General features: G+C 34.4%; 1 protein-coding gene and 1 pseudogene across 1 annotated transcript; one reads left to right on the top strand and one right to left on the bottom strand.

The window, feature by feature from the left end:
• The first annotated feature begins 12073 nt into the window (after positions 1–12073).
• LOC149226803 (putative purine permease 11 pseudogene) lies at positions 12074–13135 on the top strand (annotated as a pseudogene).
• A 3097-nt stretch (positions 13136–16232) lies between these two features.
• On the bottom strand, positions 16233–22411 carry LOC149226802 (uncharacterized). The gene is made up of 9 exons (XM_089380302.1): positions 22315–22411; positions 21423–22194; positions 21075–21285; positions 18581–18691; positions 18123–18416; positions 17271–17327; positions 16972–17028; positions 16636–16735; positions 16233–16519 (listed from the first exon to the last, which is right to left on the bottom strand). The coding sequence occupies exons 1-9, from the start codon at positions 22409–22411 to the stop codon at positions 16233–16235; spliced, it is 1986 nt and encodes a 661-aa protein (XP_089236428.1).
• Positions 22412–24625: the final 2214 nt, after the last annotated feature.

Below are 24625 nucleotides of genomic sequence, written 5' to 3'. Positions count from 1 at the left end.
AAAGGTGAAATGGGTGAGGGGAAATTAATCAATTTGACTTTGTGAACTTTATGCCATTCCAATTTCTCATTTACACTTGGAATTTTCATGATGAGGATGATAAATATGCTTTTGTCTAACAATCATCACAATTATGCAATCTTTCTACTACTTACCCATCTACTCATCCTACCATTTTTACTTCTCTTTATTAGGGTGCACTTAAGCTGGCAATCCCTTATCAAAACATTTTTCTTTTCTTTTACAATAGTAATCTATCTAAGTCTAACCTTATTACATCCAAGGGCTCAGATTAAACAGTTGAGCTCCTTTTATTCACTCTACCTAATTTAATTATCTTCCAAGATTACACTGTTTGGTCAGATTTTCATTCTCTAACTATAAGCATGAAATTGAAAACATAAAATAGCCAAGTTTAAACATTTTGACTATCATGGATTGTGTCATAGGTTACCAACTGCACACATTCATTTATTTTGTACAAAAAGTAAATAGTAGTGGCATTTTGACTTGCACACTTTCATGGTCTTTTCTTTGTTGGGGTTCTTAGTTTCATCTTTTTTGACCTTTTTTGTTCTTTTTGTCCTTTGATTTTTCTTTTAGGACATACCCTCTTTACATTTTTTAATTTTTTGAATATGGAAAACATTTGCAGAAAGCAAAGGTATGTACATATTACGGGTTTAATTTCAATCATTCAAAAATTATGACTCCTATTGGTATAGGAACCAAACAGATTTAACGGTTGTCATATCTCTGATGTTTATATGGTTTTATGATGGTTATAAGCATGGTTAAATGACTGGTTCATGTCATGTTTATTTCATGTATTTACTTGTAATTGTTAAATGGATGGATGCAATACCTAATTGATGATATGATAATTCAATGGAGAAGGAGGTGATCCTTCCTGTTATGTTTCATAAGTTCTTTCAGTCATTTATGCTTTGTCTTGTATCCTAGCCCTGTAGGTTGCATTGATGCCAAGTGTTTGATAGAATGTCAGTCCCAGTTGGGGATGTTCATGCCTAGTCCTAAGGTTGATTTTGATTTATCAACATTGTTATCATGTCTTCAATGAATTTAGAATGTTGTAGCAAGTTTTGGGCAGAGGTCGAGATTCTGGGCTAGAAAAGTGGATCAAATCTCGGGGTTGCTGGCACAGATCTATTGAGAAAAGTCCACATTCGCTGATAAATATGTAGAATATCAAAAATTCAAAATATCGACCTTCTTCTTTAAATATGCAAAACAATAAAATCCTCACTACAAAAAAAAATTAAAATAAAAAGAAGAAAATATGAAGAAGAAGACCACTTCAAAAATTATTAAATTTAGAAAATAATTATTTACATTTCATACATTAGAAAATTTAAAGTCAAAAAATAGGTCTTTTAAAAAAAGGGCCTGATGCAGAATTATCACTTTTTTAAATTAGCATGAAAATTGCTACCATTCTAAAACATAATGTACATAAAAAAATTTAAAGTGCCAAAAACTATGCTCTAAAGAAAACATGTGTGTTCTGCATCACCCCTTTTCAAAATCAGGTCACTTTTTTGCTATCTCTACGAAACGGGTAACAGTATCAGTTCGCGTTTCAAAGTTTACATTGTTAATCCTCGATCATCTCATCCTCCTCTAAATGATATGAATCATAAATCAGAGGAGGTTCTTGATCTTGTTCTCCAGGTGAAGGATGTGAATTTTAAACTAGAGCCTCTTTGCTGACCTCCTAGTGAGCCTCCTCTTCTTGTGTAGCTTCCCATGATGGGAGTGTTGTGGATCTGCATCACTTGAGTCTCCATCAGATTCATATTCATCATAGGAAGGAGAAATGTCAAATTCAGTCGAATAAGACCTCTGAGGGTTTATTTGCAGCTCGATGATGTTTCCTTCTCTGCATTCTCGGTCATTTGGTGATGCTTCTTGATGCAAGTAGATGTTTTCTTGGAGCGGAGCTCCACAAACATCTTCCACATGATCATTAATCTCAGGCATATTTTCAAGATTAAAATGCATGCAACAATATTCAAACATAGCATTTGGTGGATATAATATTTTACAATAATATTAAATGTTATGTGAAATATCTTTAAGGAAGATATGCTAACATGAGGTATTGTGCGATACCAAACTTTAACCTCCTCTTCTAAAGAATACATGAACAATTTCATTTTTACATCTTCAAGAAAAATACCCTGTTGTTCCATGCATTCATGAAAATATTTGAGGTGTTGGTCAGGCCTTCTATCTGTGTATCCACTGAATCTAGCCAAATAGGTATTCCATTCATGCACTGAAGGGACATGATTGGGATAACCAACAATAGAGGAAAAATCCAGTGGGGCAAATTTGTTGGCTAGGAATGATGGAATGGCCATTTTGAAAACCCCCTGGGTGAGTGATCTCAATTTCAAAGGTAGGGAAATTTTTTGGCTGCTTTAGCAAAAGAGTGAGTATGAAGCTGCTTGAAAGCTAGGATGGTCAAATAGAGATATGGACAGTGGAGTTGCCAGGATGTTTACCATAGAATTAAAATAGTGGAGTGGCCAAGGTGATATATCTTCAACCCACACTTCCCTTTCTCACCTAACAAAGGGAATGTAAAAATTTGTCGTATCCCAGGGGAAAAATCCTTCAATACGTTCCCTGACAATGGTGCTAGAAAGATGTTGTCACTTTTTCTAGCACCTGGAGCACAAATTCCTCTAGAGATATAGAAAGATTCCTAGAGATAGCCTCTGGTTTGATTGTAGACCAGTGCCTAGGACATCATAGATAGAGGAGTGCATGAAAGATTATCTGAGAGGGGCTTTTGCAGCACTCCAATTGTCACGTAGTTAAAATGATAATACAAGGGGCTTGGTTCAATAGCCCTTCATTAAGGTAAACTCAAGCCAATACATGGATCCAAATGCAGGGGGTAAATCAGAGCAACCTCAAAGACAAATGTCTTGTTCTGGTGGACAACACACAATAACAGGCTGCTTAATATTGAGGTTGTAATAAAATGAAGAGGAAGAGAGAAAGGAGGGGAATAGATGCATAGGGTTGTAAACAAGACAAAATCCTAAGCAAAAATGTTCCAACAGAAGTATGGAAGATTGAGGAGATGAAAGAACAGAAAGAGTGGAGCCTGAATTAAGGTTTCATGCATATACATCATGGGTACCTCTATCACCAAACATTGTGAGTAAATTTGTGCTCATACAGGTACTGCGGGTTAATCTAATAACACAAAGTAAATCTGTAATTACTACAGGTACTGTAGGCTATTGAATAACACAAGTAAATATGTAATATACACATGTATTGTTCTCTATTTAGTAGAAAATATAAGACCATGAAAGCATGAGATCGACATCTTCATTACACAATTTCAGTAGAAAGAAAAACATATATGAAACGAGATTTACAGAGTGGAAGACATACTGGACGTTGCTCTGATTGGAATCACCAAATAGTTTCATTAATCCGATATGAGTCCAACATACCAGTCCATTACATTCAGCAAATATCACTCAAGTCCCCCGTGAATAGGCAAATAGAACCAAAAATGGAATCATAGAATTCCTACCCTACGGGTGCAAAATTCTGCAACCTTTATTAAGTGTTTCTCCCCCTTATTTATACATAAAATGGGGGCTTTGAATCCACATTTACAAAATATCTCAGCCAAGGGCCAAATGTCTAATGGACTAGCTACCTCGGCCTGCGATAGCTCTGCTGCCCAAAATGATTTCCAAGGATTTGATTCCCTTCTTGGAAATAAAAAGAAATTACAGAACAATCAAAAATAAAGAAAACTGAAAAATGATGGGAGGAAGTATCCCTTTGTTGTTCCCATGAAAACCCCTTGTTAGGCCACATCTCTGTCATCGTGCATCCCTCTAGCTGCTCAGTTGGTCCCTATCGCTTTCGCCTTAACTGCCTGACTTCCCCACTCTCTGAAGATGATAGCGATCAACTGTGGTTATTAGTTACAGAATAAAAGTGGAGGTTTTCTTGGCAGTCTTTCACTGTGTATCTGAGCAGAGCCCCATGTCGAGCCATTAATTCTTCCTGAGTCCCATACCTCCATTTACTCTCTGACGACATGCATCGAAGCAAATCAAATTCATTTTTGAGGGGATTTTAGTCCTGGGTTTCTTGTTGCGGAGGTTTCCACTGAATTAGCCCATATCACTCTCCAACTAATCCATGCCTTCATTTAATACCTCATCTATCGACCCATACACCAAAAAATACCCTCGCCATCCCATTGAGCGGAAGCAAAATAGACATTTTAATGTTCGTTGATCTAGTTTGTTGATCCGGGCTGATTCAATCTGGGTCATTGATTCAACCCTATTGGTATCACAATCGCAACACAAGAGAGGGCCTTTGTAACATATTTCATAGTGCTTGCCAACGGGCTGGATCCGAAACTATAACAAATTGAAATATATAAAATATTGCATCCATCGCAATTGCAAGTCAGAAGGGGCTTCGGCGGAGGAGGAACTTGTGACTTGAGTGATCCCCAATTGCGATATCACAATCTGTGGGGGAAGACTTATCGCAATCAGTAAGGGGAGACAGAACTTACGATATCGTAATCAGCAGGATGACCTTGCGATATCAGTGGAGGTGTGGTGACAGGACTTATGCGATATCGTAGTTGACGAGGGGAGACGAAACTTTATTGCGGTAAGAAGGAAGCTTTGCGATATGCGATATCGCAATCAAAAAAGAAAAAGGGAGATGGGAAGATATGTATCACGAAAAAGGGAAATCTTCGATTGCAGTTTTCGAGGCTCCCGATCCTCCGATATGCTCTTCTCCTTCATTTCAAAGGGAACACAACCCTTGAACTTCAACATGCCATACCTTCTGATCCCGAAGTCCATTTTTAGACTTCCATATACCATTGGAAATCGTGTTCCGAGCACTATCCAATGGAGAGGGGATGATTTAGCTTTGAGAGCCTCTGTGGCTTGGAAGATGGCTTCAAACTTCACTACTATTTTGAACTTTGGACAATTGGAAACTCATAATGCAGTGAGCAACAACATTTGGCATGAAATTTTATTAGTTTTGTAAATAGGTTTATTTCAAATTTTTACATATATATTTACATATTTATGCGTTATGAATAAAATGCATTATTTAGAAATGAGAAAAAGTGTGAAGGTAGACTTGATCACTTCTTTTGATTGTGTTTACATGGAACTTAATACTTTGGTTGATAAATTATCAAAAAATGGACTCTAAAGCTTAGGACTTTAGGCTAGATTATTTTTCTTGAGTTTAGAAATGGTTTTTGCCAACAATTTTTTCTTGGATTAGTTTTTATGTATTATATGTAATATGTTGAGGCATCCCATATACATGCCCCAAATGCAGGCCATCACAGTGCAAGGGGTTTTGTTATACGTGGTCGAGCTCATGATAGATCACGTAGCCCACCGACAATTCATGTTCCTCTCATAGATCCTACCTCTGACGCCAGTCAGAGTGTCAGAGGCAATGTTTTTGTCTCTATTGATGACCATGGTACATCTAGTGGACCTTCTTCACCTATTTTAGGTACACCTCCTACATTTTTAAATCCTCTTTAAACTTTATGTGTTTATGTCTTGAAATTGTATTTAATTTTTAAATTGTCTTCAACTAATGTGTTTGAATTTAATGTATATGTTATTATGCTTCTAGATTCTTAATTATATATGTTAAATTATATTTATGATTTATAGGCTCTCAGCAGGCCGAAGCTGAGGATTAAAGTGCAACATCAATCCCTCTGTGGGATGATGCTACAACTCATATCACATTAGAGGATGTCACAACCCATCATACACAGATCACAATAGAGATAAAGAAGATCCCTGACAATTCACCAACTCATATTGCATTGTCTTTGATGTTGGATAGCATCAATAGGTTGATCGAGACATAGCATAGGTCAGGCCCACATAGCCACATATTACAGTCTAGATAGAGGATTAGGAGGCATGAGTTTAGAGGCCCAGATACTTGGGAGGTGGTGAAAGAGGCCACTAAGGACATTGATGTTCATGGGGAGTTATTCAACATACCTATGGATCACCTCGCTAGACATAGAGGTATGATTCTACTAAAATATTTTAGGAAAGTTGATACAACCCCTTTTGTGTATGAAATATTCATTAGAGCTTGGGACCAATTCCCCCACCATGACCAGGTCACCATTTATTTTTCCAAGAATTTATATGCAGATTTTGTGTTACATATGAGGTCGGATTAGACAGATACCAGATCTCATTATTATGGACCTAGCTTAGGACATACCTATGAGCGTGAGGGGCTCGTAGGGACCCTAGGAATGTACCACCACCTCTGATATTCTTGTCACTACCATCTTAGAGCTTGGTATTACTAACAGAGCTAGAGGAGTTGTCGCAGCTTGGTGGTGAGACTGGGGAGACTATTGTAGACAACATGCAAATGTCATTGGCTAGTGCACATGTTGCATTGTATGGAGAGATTAGGATACCACCACCATTTCCTTGTGATCCGCCAATGCCCTTATATGATGATGCATTTCTCGCGAGTTTACTCTTTGATCATCTTTTGACATATACATGTATGTATTGTGATGTCATTCGTGACACTTGGAGGGTGCACGACTTGCGTGACACAAACCAAGTACATATATGTATGAAATTTTTTACTCTTATTGTTAAATTATGCACAAATATTTATATTAAAATTTCTAGTTCGTATTATATTATATTTTTATTAATAAGTTCATGATAACATGTAAACACATCCCATCTACATGGATGAGCTTATGAGGTCATCCGAGGGGGTAGTTGATCAGCCAGGCCATTTTCGACTAGAGAATGTTTCCATGGATTATCCTCCACCCCCACCTCCACCTTATATATTCACTAATGTGGAGGAGAGTCACTATGTACAACCACATGGACCAACAATTCAGGTAAACTTTTTTATTCCTAAGATTTGAAAATTTCCTTTTTTTAAGTTACACATATATGCTAATTAAATTTTAGATTAATTATAATTTGTCCTTGCCATTGTGTACATAGGACCATATGCAGAGTGTCGTTGATGTCATTGTTATGTGGAGACATGGGTGGGATGTTGTATTTAGAGGCACTGATGACGTGGGTTCATCGATGCAGGCCCTAATCATTGAGCCATCAGCAGGGGAGCATCAAACCTAGTTTCATGATCAGACCCCCATCCTATCTGAATTGAATTTTAACTCAACTGGGGTTAGTAGATTCATGTATATGTAATTAAAAATGTGGTTCAAATTCATTTATTTCCATATTGTTTATTTTGCACAAATAATGATCTAATTATATTGAATTTGAATGTGTTATATTGCAATACCAACTTATGGACACATACTTTGCGTGGCGAAATTCACATAGGAGTTCTGGCGGTACTTAGAGTGTCATAGTTTGTATATTTTCAGGCTCATTTCATAGGGAATATTCACATGTGTGAACAAAGTTTATATATTTGCATACATGTACAGTTTATGGATGTACATCATGGACATCATTTTGGTTTATGGATGCTTATTATTTAAGTTTATGGATTTTCATGTGACATTTGTAATTTGTTTATATTTTCATATGGATAGTTTACTGATACATGTATTCACTATTTCAGTTTATGGATTTGTATTAATCGTGTTTATGGATGCTCATTAATTTTTGAATTTTACGGATCTATTAAAATTATTTCGGTAAGTTAATGATTTTTCTATATACTATAACTTTTATTAGTAATTAGTGTAATCAACATGTATGCTATTACAATTCAATTTTAAAAATAAATTATTTGAATTATAAAGTCATCTATATATATATATATGAAAAAATTTGTGACCCAGCCATATACCATTGCATGGAAAACCTTTTTAAGTATTTCAATCAATTTATTATCTCAAGGTTCAATTAAAAAGTTACACAAATATGATTGAAATAAGTTTTATTCAATTTTAATAAATAATGTCATGTAAACAATAAATAGGTTTTATTTAGCATTATTTATTTTGAGATCGTCTACAACAGCTTAGTCATAACCTGATATAAGTCAATCATATTGAAATTTAATATATAGGTCAAAAAAAATATATGACAACATTTCTATAATTTTATATAATGTTATCAACTTTCCTGAATTTACAAGTAGTTATCCAAGTATTTCAATCAATTCCTTATGATGGAAATAAGTTTTATTCATTTTTTAAAAACTCAAATATGATTGAAATAAGTTATATATTCAATTTTAAAAGATGTGGAGATGTAAAAGTTACAAATACAAGTTTTATTCAATTTTATTTTGTTTGAGTTTATCTACAAAATCTTAGTCATAATACACGTGCCAATAATTTTTTTGTGCTTACACTAAAATCAATGAATCTAATGCAAGCAATCAAATATGATGAGAAATAAACATCTACACTCAAATCAATGCATCTAATGCAAATAATCAAATAGGATTAGAAATCAACATCTATACTGAAATCAATGCATTTAATGTTGCAAGCAATCATATAGGATTAGAAATCAACATCTACTTGAAATCAATGCATCTAGTGCTAACAATCAAATATGATTAGTAATCAACATCTACATTGAAATCAATGCATCTAATGCAAGCTCAATCAAACAAGATTAGAAATTAACATCTTTACTGAAATTAATGCATCTAATGCAAGCAATAAATTAGAATTAGAAATCAACATCTACACAGAAATCAATGCATCTAATGCAAGAAATCAAATAGGATTAGAAATCAACATTTTCACACTGAAATCACTGCGTCTAGTGCAATAAATTTTCTTCCCTTTCTCTCCTCCCTCCATCTATATTGATATCTCCCTCCATTTTTCTTTCTTTGTCTCTTTATCTCACCCCCCAGACATAGATGATCTCTCTCTTCATATACATCTATCTCTCCTTCCCCCCCTCTATCTCTCTCTTCTTCCCTCTCTCCCCCTTCCATCTATATCTTTATCTCCCTCTATCTCTCCTTATTCATCTCTCTATATCACCCTGCAAACATACACATTGTTTCTCCATGTCTATCTATTTACCCCTCCCTCTCCCTCTCCCTTCCCCTTCTCTTCCTCTATCTCCCCTTCTATCTCTCTTCCCTCCTACTCTCCTCTCTCCCTCTCTCTCCACCTTTCTCTCTCTATATGTATTTATTCTTACCTCCCTCTCTCTCTCCCTCCAACTCCATCTCTCTCTCTCCCTCCCTCTCAATTCCTCTCTCTCCCACCTCCCTATGTCTCTCCCCCTCATCACTCACTCACTCTCTCTCTCTATATCTCTTTCTCTATCAAGCTTTGTCCTACAACTCTATTGACTATCACCCTCCCTCTCGCATTCTCTCTCCCCCTTCTCTCCATATCTCCTTCTTTGTCTTTCTATCTCACCCCAAACATACACACTCTCTATCTCTCCATTGCCACTCCCTCTCTCTCTCTCCACCTTTCTTTCTCTATATGTCTTGAACTTATTCCTTCCATATCCTTTCCTCTAACTCCATCTCTCAAGCTCCCTCTCTTTCCTGGAGACTCTCTCCTCTTCTCCCTCTCTCCATCTTTCTATCACCCTCTCTCTCTCTTACCCTTCTCTCCCGCTCTCTTTTTTCTATATATCAAAAAATTTAAAATACTTTGACAATTAAGATTCTTTTATTTTATATAATACATATTTAAAAGTCAAGATTTCAAATGTGTGTTGGATATTCACCTCGAGGGAAAATGATAATTTTCCATGGAAATATTATCTAAAATGTTCATGTCTTCCAATTGAAATTGTCTAGGTTTTATTTCTTTAAAGGTAGCTTTAGGTTATGATTACTTGATTTTAAAAATATTATATATCTTATTATGTTAGATTTATAAAAAATTAGGTTAAATAAAATTAACATATTTAGCAAGCTTGTATGACTATTTTTGTGTTATTGACTCTTTGTTGACCCATATGAGTATATCAACCACATTTATTAATGTGGTTAATGTGGTTGTGCTAGTATATATTATAATATAAAAAATTTATATTATATTAAAGTTAATAATGTTATATTAATCCAAAATTAATAAATTTAATATTAACATTAAAATATATTAATATTTTTTTTATATTAATATCATTTCATGTTTAATTTAATAATAATATTTTTAATATTATTATTAAAATTAATAAAATTTCTACATGACATGATAACAAAAATTCTACTAAAATTTGGAATTTTTAAATGTGGTAAAAGCTTATTTTTAAATCATTTAACTTTTTTTTTATAGAGGCTCGATCTAAAGTTAAAAAAACCCTCAATTGAGTTATTTGAATTTGAAATTTAGTCTCTCATATAATACATATTTATAAAAAAATTATAAACATTATTAAAAATATGAAAAATTTATAATCAAATTTTAAATTAATATGAAATGAATATCAAACAAACTTAGCTTAGCCTAAGATCACAATCCAATGATAAGACTTCAAAATTATTCACCAATACCATGTTAAAAAAATAAAACACAAAAGTAAGTGGAAAACATATCATGGAATGAAATAAAGTAAAGTGGAAAACATATTATGGAATGAAATAAAATCTAAAATTCAAAATCATTAAAGAGTTTGTTTGAAAAATTAGAAGGCACTTAGAAATGTTCAATCAAATCATAATGAGACCATTGCAAAAAAGTATATGAAAATTTATCATTAAATCTTAAATTAATAAAAAATCATTATCAAACTCATTATCATAGTTTTCAAATTCATGTAAAGTTAGTAATTATATATATATATATATATATATATATATATATATATATTAAATAAATTATTATAATTTTTAAATTAATATTAAATTTATTATTATAATAATTAAGAATATATATTGTTTCATAAAAAAATGTAAATTTAAAAAATATATAATTTTTTATAAATTTTAATAGTCAAATCATTTATTATAAAAAATCAAATATTTATATTAAATTTCAATATATATATAAATAAAAGAATACATATTATTTCATAAAAAGTTGTAAGTTTAAAAAATATATGCATAATAGTCAAATTATTTATTATAAAAAATCAGATATTTATGTCAAATTTCACTATCACAATTGGTTGAGAATAGATCTTATCAATAAAATAACCTAAGATCAAACCTCACATAGATGATTGTCCCTCTTACTAAAAAAAACAACATACTAAAAATCACAAACAACTTAAAAACAAACAAAAATCAAATACCTTATACAACAAACAAAATCATATACACAACACTTTAAAAATAAATTATTATTATTATATTTAACACAAAATAATTATCCAGTTAACCAATCAAGTAACCTTGTCACTAACTGTCATAGCGCGCTTCCAAACTTACAAAATGTACCCGACACCTCTCTTCAATTGGTTGATTCCAACTTAAAACATGGACCAAAGATAATAAAGGATTTGTCTATAATGCGACTTTTTGGAGATTCTGGTGACGGAATCCGGCAGAAGAAATTGAGGCTAAATCTTGATTTGTTGCAGTTAAAATGGTTTTTTAACTGCATATTTGGATTCAGCACCCTGGAAAACCCTGGGACGCTTTTATTGTGCAGAAACTAGCTATCAAACTTGCGATTCCAATAAATTCCTGCCGGACCGGAAAAACCCGCCAGAAAGCTTTCAAAAAGTCGCGTTATAGACAACTGCGATAATAAATGCATTATATTCTTTTATAAATAAGTTAATTTTATTTTACACGTGTCATTTCATAATAATTTGAGAAACTTAGGTCTTCTGTTATTCGACTACAATCAGGTCGACCTCAAAATAGGAGTACACGCACAAAACAACTCGCCCTCCATTAAGGAGCTGATGCTTTCCATTGGCCCTGCGAAGGACGCATGCGTTCCAAAGTTGGACCTGTGCAGTTAGAACCAGTGAGTTCTGTACTGTTCCTTGGAATATGGAGTCCCTTGGAATATTATAATTCAAGCTAACGTGGGAGAGGAGATTGTTTCGTAGCAGAGAGTTCAGTCCAGTTCGTTGTGAATATGGAGTCCCATGGAGAAGCAATTGCAGGGGCAGAGTCCAGTGAAAATTACAGTGGCGTTAGAAAAGGGAGAATGCACTGGTTGCTCGTTAGCATGAGCGTTATCGCTGTTGTGGTGGGACAGTCTGGTGGGCTGCTTTTGAGTCGCTTTTATTTTGAGCAGGGTGGCCACAGCCGATGGCTCAGATCGCTGTTGCTCTGCGTAGGATCGCCATTGCTTCTGCTACCACCATTGCTGAACCCACAAAGAAAATCAGCCATGCTTGCATTTGTTACCACTAGATATCTTCTTGCCTGTGGAGCTTTGGGTGTGATGGCAGGTGGGAATTCTCTGCTTTACTCCTTTGGGATTTCATATCTGCCAGTATCAACGTACTCTCTTCTCTGCGCCACACAGTTAGCTTTCAATGCCCTGTTCTCTTTCATTGTGGTTAAGCAGAGGATAACTCCATATATTCTGAATTCAATCGTGCTTCTTACCTTTAGTGCCATTCTGCTAGGTACCCACTCGAGCAGCGAGAGACCGGAGGGAGTAAACAGAACCCACTTCATTCTGGGCTTTGTTTACACCATCTTGGCCTGCGCCATTTATGGACTCCTCCTCGCACTGATGCAACTTGTTTTCCAAAAGGTTGCACAGAATTTCGCTGTAGTTATGATCTCGCAGGCGCTGGTTTACATTGTTGGTGCCTTCATTTGTGCGTTGGGACTGTTAGCCAGCGGAGAATTCAGAGACCTGGTATCAGAGTCCCATGATTTTAGGTCAGGGGAAATGGGATATATCATGACTCTACTATGGTGTGCTATAGCTTATCAAATATATTCCGTGGGGACATTTGGATTGATTTTCTTGATTTCTTCGTTGTTTTCTAATGCCATTGGCGCTTTGTCTCTGCCTGTTGTTCCCATCTTGGCTGTCTTCGTCTTCCACGATAAGCTGGACGCGATAAAGGTATTAGCCATGCTTCTGGGAATCTGGGGGTTTGTTTCCTATGTTTTCGGTGGATACAAGGACTCCAAGGTTGCTGCTCAGCCTGGTGCTCCTACGGTCATTGAGACTTAACTAGGTTAGTTGTGAGACATTTTCATGTGTTCAGTGATCATTACAGCTTTAATATTAAATATCTGATGCATTGAGTTATATGGATATGTATATATATTTTGAAATAGAGTTTTTACAGATTATTTCTGGAATTTAATATCCATGAAATATTTTAGAATAATATTTGTATTAGTATATGAATAAGTTGAAATTTGTTTTTAAGGTAGAGTTTTCAGTATTTAATTCAATTAATTGTAATTATTTTCAGAATTTAATATCTATGAAATATTTTAGAATAATATTTGTATTAATGTACATATAAATTGAAGTTTATCTTCAAAGTAGTTATGTTTTTTTTACTTTTTTAATTACATAAATTAATTAAAAAAATTGTCTTATGAAAAAGTGATATCAAATGTAATATGGTTTTTTTATATGCCATACTGATAAATTATAGCATTTTCTCCAATAAAAACTATTTATAACTTAAGAATCTGGGTGATAAAGTGGGGATAAATCTCCATAAATAAGAATATTGTTCTATATTTTGTCAAATGTATATATAATTAACTTATATACTAATTTTTTAATTAATAATTAGTAATAATAATTTTTTAAAATAATGTTATATTTTAGTTAATTTTATTATTTTTTTAATTTTAAGAAGCCATATGTATTATGAAGTAAGTGTTTTGATGTTTATTATGAATTGATGCTTATTAATATTTATTAGCTACTTAATTTATATGGTTGCACTAGTTTATAGTGTTTATAGGATACATATGTAAAATGTTTTTCATTTCAAATGTTTAGTGTATGGAATTAGATACTTGAAATAATTTATAAACAGATTAGGTTTAGATACAATTTTCCATTAGGGTGTAATTTCTTTTTATTTAAAATGTGTTTTTGAATGAATAAATAGATTTACTATCCATAAAAATCCCGGTTAAATTTAACAAAAAGTTTATCAAATAATTTCAGTCCACCATTTAAGTTCATAAGAATTTTTCCGAATGCTAAATCCATTTATATATCAAAAACTCATTTTAAATAACTAGAAATTGTAATCTCACACAAATTTATATAAATAAATTTCAAAAAAATCTTTATTAATTAAACTACACTTATTAATTATTATTATTTATAAACAAATTTTAATAATAATTTTTATATCCATAAAAAACAATTAACAATCGAATCTTATGCATCACATAATCCGTAACAAAGAGTCAAAGACCCTCGAAGAAATAAACAAGGTACACTTTAAAGAAGTAAGAGAACACAACTGGTGTGAAGGGCTTGCTACACTCTTAAAGCATAAGAATCTTTAAAACAATATATATGCAAATGAATAAAAAATAAATATAACTAGCATTTGCACCAAATGTTGCAAAGGAAACGCCGTAAGGCATAAATTGAGGAGCAATGGCGACATAGGAATAGGAAAATCTAAATAAGATGCAGAAATGTGCATAAATTGAGGAGCAATAGTGACATAGGAATATGCAAATCTAAATAAGCTGCATAAATGTGCATTAATTGAAGAGCAATGGTGACATAGGGATAGGCAAATCTAAAAAAGATGCAGAAATGTAACAATCAACATCTAGGGACATTTGTCCCCACGTCGCACCTCCTTTAATAAAAGCTCTGTCACGATGGTGGACATGCAAGCCTATACAACTTGTACCAAATTTCAGTTTAAGATTGCGTTGACAACAAAGAGCAACCTAGAACAATTCTTTGATCTTGTTAAACTGTTTTCATGGCGTACACCAGTTTGGATACCAGCTATCCAGAAGAGCACGTTTCATTGTATTTTCCTTCATTTCCGGTATAACCAGAATCACCATTGGAATTCACATGGAAAAAAAATTTAGTCTCTATCAATGCCATTAAATGCAATACACATATTAGATATAGGTGCATAGTCTCTATCATCTCATGTTGGCAGAAGCAGTAAAAATGATTTCAATTATTGAGAAGTAAATCAGTCATCTAATCCAATCTAGCACAAAATTAACACTCATGCCATCCATCAACATCATGGATTGGTTAAATTTGCAGGTATGGATCCTCCCATATTTTGCTATTTCTTGCTATTTCATGACCCTTCACAGTTTAAAAAATTGATAGCTTCTGGAAGTTGTAATATTAGCAGCCAATCAAATTTGAAATGAATTAATACAATCAAACAGAATATGTAGCCCACATTCTGTCCAAATACGATTTGCAGGCTCTGGATTCATAAACCAAAGAAATTTGTAGGTCCAAAGGAGGCTCTTTGAAAATGCTTCGATTGACTTTGTAAGAGTGTTGATATTCATTTGTTATTGTATTAAAAATGGCTGATTCGAACATGTGAATCCTCACTTTGGGGTCATCATGTCTCTTACATATGCAAATGGCAACTGATCCCGAGGATAAAAGATTTCTAATTCATTGAATAACAATAGCTTCATTGGAAGGGTGTGCTTTCTCAATATCAGTGCAGTGTCAGCCACATCTGTAATGCCAACAACAACACACAAAATCAAAAAATTAGTTACAGAGAGAACCAACCTCAAAAAAAATCTCAGATGCTATCACACTAAAACTTCACCATAATTGAGCAAAGCTGAGTTCTCATACCACTGCATGAGGGAAGATTTTCAGAGCTCCAAGGTTGCAAGTCATCGGCACAGTAACTATCCATTTGATACCTCACAGCTTCTTTGCTCCACTTTCTCCATATGACTGTAAAAACGACTTCCTCCATGTTATGAGTATTGTAAGGATGCTTTGAGACAACAATATCAACATTGTGAGTTACAAGGAGATTTTCCAAAATTAACAAAGGATCAAGAACAAGTTGTAGCTTGGCATCCATCCAAATGTTTTAAACACAGTTTGGGAAAAGCCTGTGGGAAAGATACTTGGGAATGAGGCCATTCATTACAGATTCCTTGTATGGTAACTCCCTGATCAAAACAATGTGCCAAATTCCAATTCTATGAGACTCATTGGGCTTGATCTGGTATCTAGAAAGAAGTGTGAGAGTTGCATTGTCCATAAACACGAAGAAACAAATGTTTTGTTGTAATTTTTCTAACATACTTGGGTTTTTTAATCTTTCTTAGGCTCCAAATATAGTTGAAATTACCACACCCCCCTTGCACTGTTCCATGACCTTCCTGTCTTCTTCAGACACAAGGAACCCTCGGGTACGGTAATTGGCAAAACCACAAGGCAAATCAGTCCCTTCAGAATAATTGAAATACCTTTTTCTTTCCTTCACATCTAGAGTTCCACCAAAGGTCACTGGACCTGCTGCTGAATAGGGGTTTTCAGGTCCTTTCATGTACTGTAGCCGAGATTTACCAAATAACTCTTCTTTCTGAATCTGATGAACAATAGCCGAGACTGCCAACAACAATGAAACATAGTTTTAGCCTGATTGCTTTAACAGACATGCATGCCATAAGGTAATGTTTCTTGATAGATCTCTCAAATTGTTAAATATGAGGATCTGTAATTACCTGAAAACTCAGAATATAAGTGGCAAGATTGATTTTCCATGGCTGTAGCTTTCCTAAGAAAATACTTCTCTGCTTCATAATCTGAAGGGTATTCGAGCAACTGCATTGCAGAAGACAATAGAAATTGTAAATTAATACCCATCATGATTGAACCTTTCAGGACTCATATAAGCACAAGTGCCCACAAAGGAATTGCACTAGGGCAAAGTGTGAGCCAACACAGTTCTGACACCGAAATCGAGAATCTTGACTTCTCTTATTGATCAGTAAATTGGAGGGCTTTATATCATGGTGAACAATTTTTTTCTGGTGCAGGTAATGCAAGCCCTTGAGCACCTGCCTGGCAACCTCAGCCAAATAGTGTTCTGGGATTTTCTTATGGGTTTTAAGAACCTATGCAAGGGTTCCACCATCCATGTAGTTCAACACAAAAGAGACTCATATATTTGTACCGTCTCAAACCAACATCTGTCCCCACATTGCACCTCCTTCAATAAAAACTCTGTCACGATGGCGCACATGCAAGCCTATACAACTTGTACCAAATTTCAGTTCAGGATTGTGTTGACAATGAAGAGCCACCTGGAAAAATTCTTTGTTTCCGTTTGAGTTAAAAATGTTTTCATGGCATACACCGAGTTTGGATACCAGTTGTCCAGAAGAGCACGTTTCATTCTATTTTCCTTCATTCCCTGTATAACCAGAATCACCACTGGAATTTACAATGGAGAACAATTCAATCCTATCAACTCCATTAAATGCAATACACATATTAGATATAGGTGCACAATCTTTATCATCTCATGTTGGCAGAGGCAGTAAAAATGACTTCAATTATTGAGAAGTAAATCAGTCATCTAATCCAATATAGCACAAAATTAACACCCATGGCATCCATCAACATCATGTATTGGTTAAATTTGCAGTTATGGATCCTCCCATATTATGCTCTTTCATGACCCTTCACATTTTAAAAAATTGATAGTTTTTGCAAGCTATAATCCTAGTATCCAATCAAATTTGAAATGAATTAATACAATCAAACGGAATATGCAGCCCACATTCTGTCCAGATACGATTTGCAGGCAGTGGATTCATAACCCAAAGAAATTTGCAAGTCCAAAGGAGGCTCTTTGAAAATTCTTCGATTGACTTTGTAAGAGTGTCAATATTCATTTGTTATTGTATTAAAAATGGCTGATTCGAACATGTGAATCCTCACTTTGGGTGTCATCATGTCTCTTACATATGCAAATGGCAACTGATCCTGATGATTGAAGATTTCTAATTCATTGAATAACATGCAAGAAAATAGCTTCATTGGAAGGGTGTGTTTTCTCAATATCAGTGCAGTATTAGGCACATCTGTAATGCCAACAACACACAAAATAAAAAAATCAGTTAAAGAGAGAACCAACCTCAAAACAAATCTCAGATGCTATCACACTAAAACTTCACTATAATTGAGCAAAGTTGAGTTCTCATACCACTGCTGTAGGAATCTTTTCAGAGCTCCAAGGTTGCAAGCCATTGGCACAGTAATTGTCCATTTGATATATGGCTTCAGCTGCACTTAGGATTCTCTCTCCATGATCAAGAAGCATACCAGAATACCACTTCAGAAAAATCTCACCATAAGGACAGTTCCAGCCACCATCTCTGCGAAAAAATGGGGTGTCCTCAGGCCAGTTGTTGTAGTGACCTGCATCACTTGGACCTCTATTACCCCATTCCTTCTTGCCAGCAGCTTCAGCTGTGGCTCTAAGATTAGAGATCATAAACTGCAATACAGGAATGCCCAAACTAGTTACTAAATGGGATTTGACCTGAATGGCCTGAAAAAACTAAACCCAAATACCAGCTATAATATTATGTGTGTTTGTATAAAAAGGGTAGGATGCAGTTCTGTTAACCAGAGGAAAATTTAAAAGATAAATGTTTATACCTTATCATAGCACTGAAATGCTCCAATCCCCGGGAATCTCCATGTACCATGACTCTCAGGATAAGATGGATACCGCAGCTCTCCTACAGGACCCATTCCCACTTGAATTTCCTGTATTATGATGGACAAATTACACGCATGATAGACAAATTTTAAATTCTACGTTCAAATTCTAGGCTTGCTTTAACATCCAACCAAAAGCACATTACTTAAAACAACAGTCAGTGTTGGTATTTAGAGCCCATAGATTTCATAAACAAGAAAGAAAATGTACACAAGAAACAGATACTAAATCAACACAAGTAGACACAGAATTTTTTACGTGGTAAAACCTTGACAGTGTGTCAAGGAAACCTCCATGGGTCAAGGGATTGGAATTCTTATTATTCAGGGTCATCAATCACTCTCTAACAATACAACAAGCCTCTCAGGCAACATCATTTTAATAGGAAGACATTGTTACATAACTTCCTAAATTACAGTATAATTACATTTACAACTTATTCTTTTAATGGTGGTCATTACTAAGACTCAGTTAGAAATGGTAGGCATTAGGGTCAATAATATTTCAAGAAAAACAAGGCATGGTGATAACAAGCTTGCTTAATACAGATTAGGGAATTTGGACATAAAAAGACTAAACTCGTAACTCAGACTTGTAGCATTCAAAACACATACATGTGGTCGAGGCTCATCGAACAAGTTGGGCACTAGTTAAAACATTTTCAACGTAAGTGTATTGCATTCTGGTAAATGCAAATAGGGAAAGAACATATTGAGATGCTTCATAAGAGGAAGCATATGGAACAGACAGTTTTAATACCAATGCTCAAGGCTTTTAACCTACAACACAAATACAAAACAAACCAGATTACTTTGTCCAAGCTGGATAGATGCATCATCGTATCTTTAGAACAGGATATATCATACATCAAGAAAATTACTTCTAAGACATATAGCTAAAACCTGTATGGATACATAGAAAAGAAGCCCTGATCATAAAAGTTGGGACCAAAACAGGTTATAGTATTTTCTAAGACATATAACTAAAGCCTGTATTGATACATAGAAAAGAAGCCCTGATCATAAAAGTTGGGACCAAAACAGCTTATAGTATTTTCAGCCCAAAGATATGTCTCGTAGAAAATTCATAAAGACAAGTTTGGTTATGGTAATTGCTCATAAGCCATCATTTATAGCCACATGAAAAAAGAAGCTCTGATCATAAAAGATGGGGCTACATAGAAATATTTGGGTCATCCAATCTCCGCGCCAGGATGCGCAATAGCAATGTGTAAGCTATGTACCAGAGACAATCTATATCCAACCTCTCTTATATATATCCAACCTCTGTTAAAAAGAGGGTTGGGGTAAAGAGTAAACAAACTCTGGTAAAAATTAAAAAATGAGGTTGGGGCAAACATCTGTTGTGAAAATGAGGCCAAAGGTACAACAAGAGGCTGGCGACAAACAAATCAATACCATAACTCCGTGGTAAAAATGAGGTGCAAGTTGCAACATGGAGCATATTAGAGCTATCTAAGACTCCTATTCAAAGAGTGAGCATGATTAGACCAAGCATATACCCAATAATTGAGGCCTAGAGAATTTGGATCAGGAAAAATAGAGAAAATATGGTTGACAGGATTTTGACTAGATGATAAAGCAGGGGTCTTTCAAACCTAACAATGTCTTGAATTTCCAATAAACAAGTTTTCCAACTCATGGCCCATTTTACTTGTTCAAAGATCGGGGCCAAGTACAAATCTTGGGTGAATTGGTAGATACTTAACCCACTGCTTCTCAATCGCAGGATCTTTTGATTTGAGATAGTATGGTGATCTTTGTTTGGAGAACCTAGGTTTGAATCTCCCATGAACAAGATTTAAATCTCTCAGAAACAAGCTTTCCCCACCATGAACAATATTCTTTCAAAGCTAGGTGTAAATCCTAGGCAAATTTGGCAGAATAGATATCCTATCTGGGACTTGTCAGACGTAGGGATCTTTCATTTTGGTCAAAGATAGAGATATTTGAGTTCTTGACCAAGTCTGATACAGATATCCAAAACACAAGTGGGTTCATGGAAAACTAAGGAGCATCGAGTTAATTTTGAGGCTTGAGCAACTAAGAAAAACAGAGAGATTGTGGAAGGCAAACAAGCACAGAATTAAGTTCGATCCACGAGAAACTAATAAGCGGAGGAACATCGAGCAGAATTAAGCTTGAGCCTTTTAACACTGTAAATGCATTTTCAAATAAGACACAAATTTCCAAAAGTTACTGAGAGAAAAAATAATTGAGAAAATAACAAGACAGGTTACAACTCAAAATTAATATCAAATTACAGAATCTCAAGAGATTGGAGCTATGCTCTCTTTTATCATGATAGCTAGATGCATTTATATTTTAAAAATGGGAGGGAAAATCTTAGATGTACCCTGTGACCAAACAACTAGCTAGTAGCAACACGGTAAAACTAGTTAAAACTTACCACAATGGTTTCCCCCAAAAGATCCTTAAAACTCTCCTTGAAACTCGTCATGTAATCAGCGTAGCATTGGACAGGCGTTCTTCCCTTCAAAATTGGGAGATTATCACATCCCAACGAAATATACTCATAGTTTCGCCTGCCCCATTGGTCTGTGTAGACCAGATCATTATCTCGGTCTATTTCTTCAACAACCCACTTAGGCAATGGAATACTGCACAATTACAAAGCACATAAACACTCAATTCCTGAACCATTCTGAGGCCTAAAACAACATAATTTTCACTTTAATAAATTGGACTTTCATAGAAGAAATAATTGAGTTTTATACGAAAAATTTAGCGTTCATACTTGGCAGAATCCCCAACATTTCCTCCACACTGGTGAAATGACATTACAGCCTGGACTTTCAATCCATGGCTCTTCACCATTTCCAACAGCTCTCTGTATCCAGACCAGTTATACTGCCCTGGAGCCTCTCGTTCAACAAGACCCCACCAAACATCCATCATAACTCCCTCAACACCAGCACTCTTCAACGCCTGAAGACTGAGATTCATAGCCATCTGTCTATGGACGCTATTGTTATGGTTTATGCTATCCAGAGGGAGCATAACAAATATAGGGACTCCCCCAGCTCTATGCCTTTTCACAGCACCCACAGGTAATACATGCACTTTTTCTTCGTAACTCTGCTCAAATTGGGCACCAAGTCCAGCTTCCCAATCGGTGGCAGGAGCCAGAGTTTGGGACTCAAAGGACTTGCAGGCCACCGATAAGTCAGACCGAATATGGCCATTTTGTCCTCTTGGACTATGACCAGGCCTTCTCCATCCATCATTGGCAGAGGGTGAAGAACTACATGAGCTTACAGAAGAAGAAGAAACTTGCAGTCGATGTATAACAAAATCTACTTTAGGTCTCCGGGTTGTACATTTCAGACCTGAAGCAGGACTCCATTGAGCTGATACAATTCTTCCCGCCTCATCTAAACAACAATCAGAACAGGTCTTCGAATATGAAAGTTTTTCGGCTGTTAAAATACTTCCACACGAGGAGCCAATTTGATGTGGCATTCCCATCGACATGCTGACAAATTTTGAGAATCGCAGAACAAAATCCACTGAAAATAGCAGAGCAAAAAACAATCAATACGGCAAATATTTATGTCAGGGTATGCACAACGTTTTTATATTGCAGATGAATACTGCATGGAAGCATCATCGCGAACAATGACCGATACCGAACGAACTCGTTGAATCATTGGATGGACGGTACTCACCAAGGCAAACAAAGAGAACTCCCAAAGGCTTGGAGGTTGCAGATGAATCAGATGCCATGGACCTCAATGCTTCTCTTCGTCCTCCTAGTGCTCCTCTTCATCCTCCTGGTCTGCTGCAAGTTCGGATTAAACCTGCAAACTTTTGGCCTGAAATGAGATGATATGTTGGGCTAAAAATGGGTGAAGGTGCAACAATTTGGGAGGGAGAAGCTTTCTGAGAAAAGAATGAACTGCGAAAGAATGGGCAATGAATGAGGCTGCACACCATCAACTTCATCTGCCACCCACGGATTGATAAATCCACGCAGTTCTTGGAGCGAGAGTATTTCTATAAAGTACAAATATTGATATAACAACACAAGGTTATGCATGCAGGGAAGAAAGACACGAAGAGTCTCTGTGAAGAGTCTCATCGTCTCATCGCCAGCAGAAGAGTCTCATCGCCAGCAGGCCAGGCCTGGCCTTTCATGGCCCATTACCATGGGAAAAAACCATTTTTCTATGAAAAAAACAGACTAAACGAACAGTAGAAAACACCCCAATCATCTAACACACAGAATCAATGGCTCAAGATCGCACACGTCACATTTTAGGGATGTCTTTCTCAGAGGGAATGCCTTACGGCGTAATAACCTTTCAAGTAATGCATAACCTAAGTACCTTTAATAATTTAAAGGTAAAGCACATCTCAAGCAATTTGCATGTGTTTATATCTTCAATTGAATTATGATTTTGACTGTTGGTTTTATATTTATATTGTTATGCTCATGCTATTGTGGAGTTGGAAGATAAGTTTAAGTATTTAAATTTAATGAACAACTTGGAAATGCTTTTATGGGTTTAAATTTATTCATTAATTTGTGATATCCATTATGCATATGCTAAAATTAATAGTAATCATTAATATTAATATTAATGGTAATTGTAATTGTAATTGTGAGAAATTCAATATTAAGAGAGTGTAGTGTAGTTTGGTGTTTTATATATTGATTTTAAAATTAAAAATGATGGAATATTAAAAATTATAGGATTAGTTTAAAATTTATATTTATTTCTAAAGTTACAATATGTGTTACAAAAATTATTTATTCATTCCTAATTTATAAAAGTGTGCTTTGAATCTTTCCTTTATGAAAAACATCTATCTTTAAGGTCATTTTGTGATTAAGAACCTATAAATACTTTTTAAGAAAAGCTCAAACATTTTTTTTTATGTGTATTTCTATGTTAAGGGGGTCAAATAATTGCTTATACACAACAATCACAATCATTTAGTCTAAGAAATTAATCCCTTAGTACTTTTATAAATTACAATGTCATATTATAACCACAAATTATAGTGTAGAATTATATAGATGGATTCTAAACCTTAATTTAAGACATTAATCCCTTAGTACTTTTATAAATTACAATGGCATATTATAACCACAAATTATAGTGTAGAATTATATAGATGGATTCTAAGCCTTAATTTGTTATTGATACAATTCATGATTTATGTAACAAAAGTCATCTATATTATGTCTAGTTACAAAATTATGTCCCTAATATTTTTATAGGGTTAAGACTATATTTCTAAACATTATATCATAGGTTAAGTCTTTCTATTTTGTATTTTGTATTTAATTATTAAGGTTAAAAAGTGTAATGTTATCTAGTGGTCCCATTTAATGTCTTCGGAAAATTAATGACATCATATTGGGATTATGTAATAAATTAAGAATGACAAATTTTCACTTCATAATTGCATTCATTAATATTCTCTTTATAATTAAAAATTTATTTTGGGTAAAATTTATAAATATCATTTGAATACACTCTATTTTGTATTTAATTATTAATTTTAAAAAGTGTATTATCATCTAGCGATCACATTTAATGTCATTGGAAAATTAATGGCATCATGTTGGGATTATGTAACAAATTAAGAATGACAAATTTTCACTTTGTAATTGCATTCATTAATATTCTCATTATAATTAAAAAATTATTTTGGATAAAATTTATAAATATCATTTAAGTACATTATATATGAAACCTTCTAAATATATTTTATAGATTTCATTTATAATTAATGATATTCATAAATATTTGTAAATCCATTTATGAAACACATACCTATTTTGAAAAAAAAAATGGTATAAACCTAACTTAACTGAACATTTACTTTTAACCCTCGTTGTACAACATCTTAACTATTTATTAAAAACAAAGAGGGTTCCATCACTTAGACTACATTAAGGATCTAAGATATTTCATTAGAGAGCATAGT

Source organism: Pinus tabuliformis, chromosome J, assembly GCF_031772625.1.
Source record: "Pinus tabuliformis cultivar Carrire ecotype Pingquan chromosome J, CPIR1, whole genome shotgun sequence".
NCBI lineage: Eukaryota > Viridiplantae > Streptophyta > Pinopsida > Pinales > Pinaceae > Pinus > Pinus tabuliformis.
Note: the sequence above shows the minus strand (reverse complement) of the source record. Positions and strands in the feature narration are given on the sequence as shown.

Bases quoted from the DNA above. Each gene is read 5' to 3' on its own strand.
- LOC149226802 (XM_089380302.1), bottom strand. From the start codon at position 22,411: ATGGCATCTGATTCATCTGCAACCTCCAAGCCTTTGGGAGTTCTCTTT. The intron at 17,029-17,270 runs GTGTATGCCATG...ACCCTTGCATAG, and splicing joins ACAACTGGTATCCAAACTCG to GTTCTTAAAACCCATAAGAA. The intron at 16,520-16,635 runs GTAATTACAGAT...TGTTGTTGGCAG, and splicing joins CTTATATTCTGAGTTTTCAG to TCTCGGCTATTGTTCATCAG.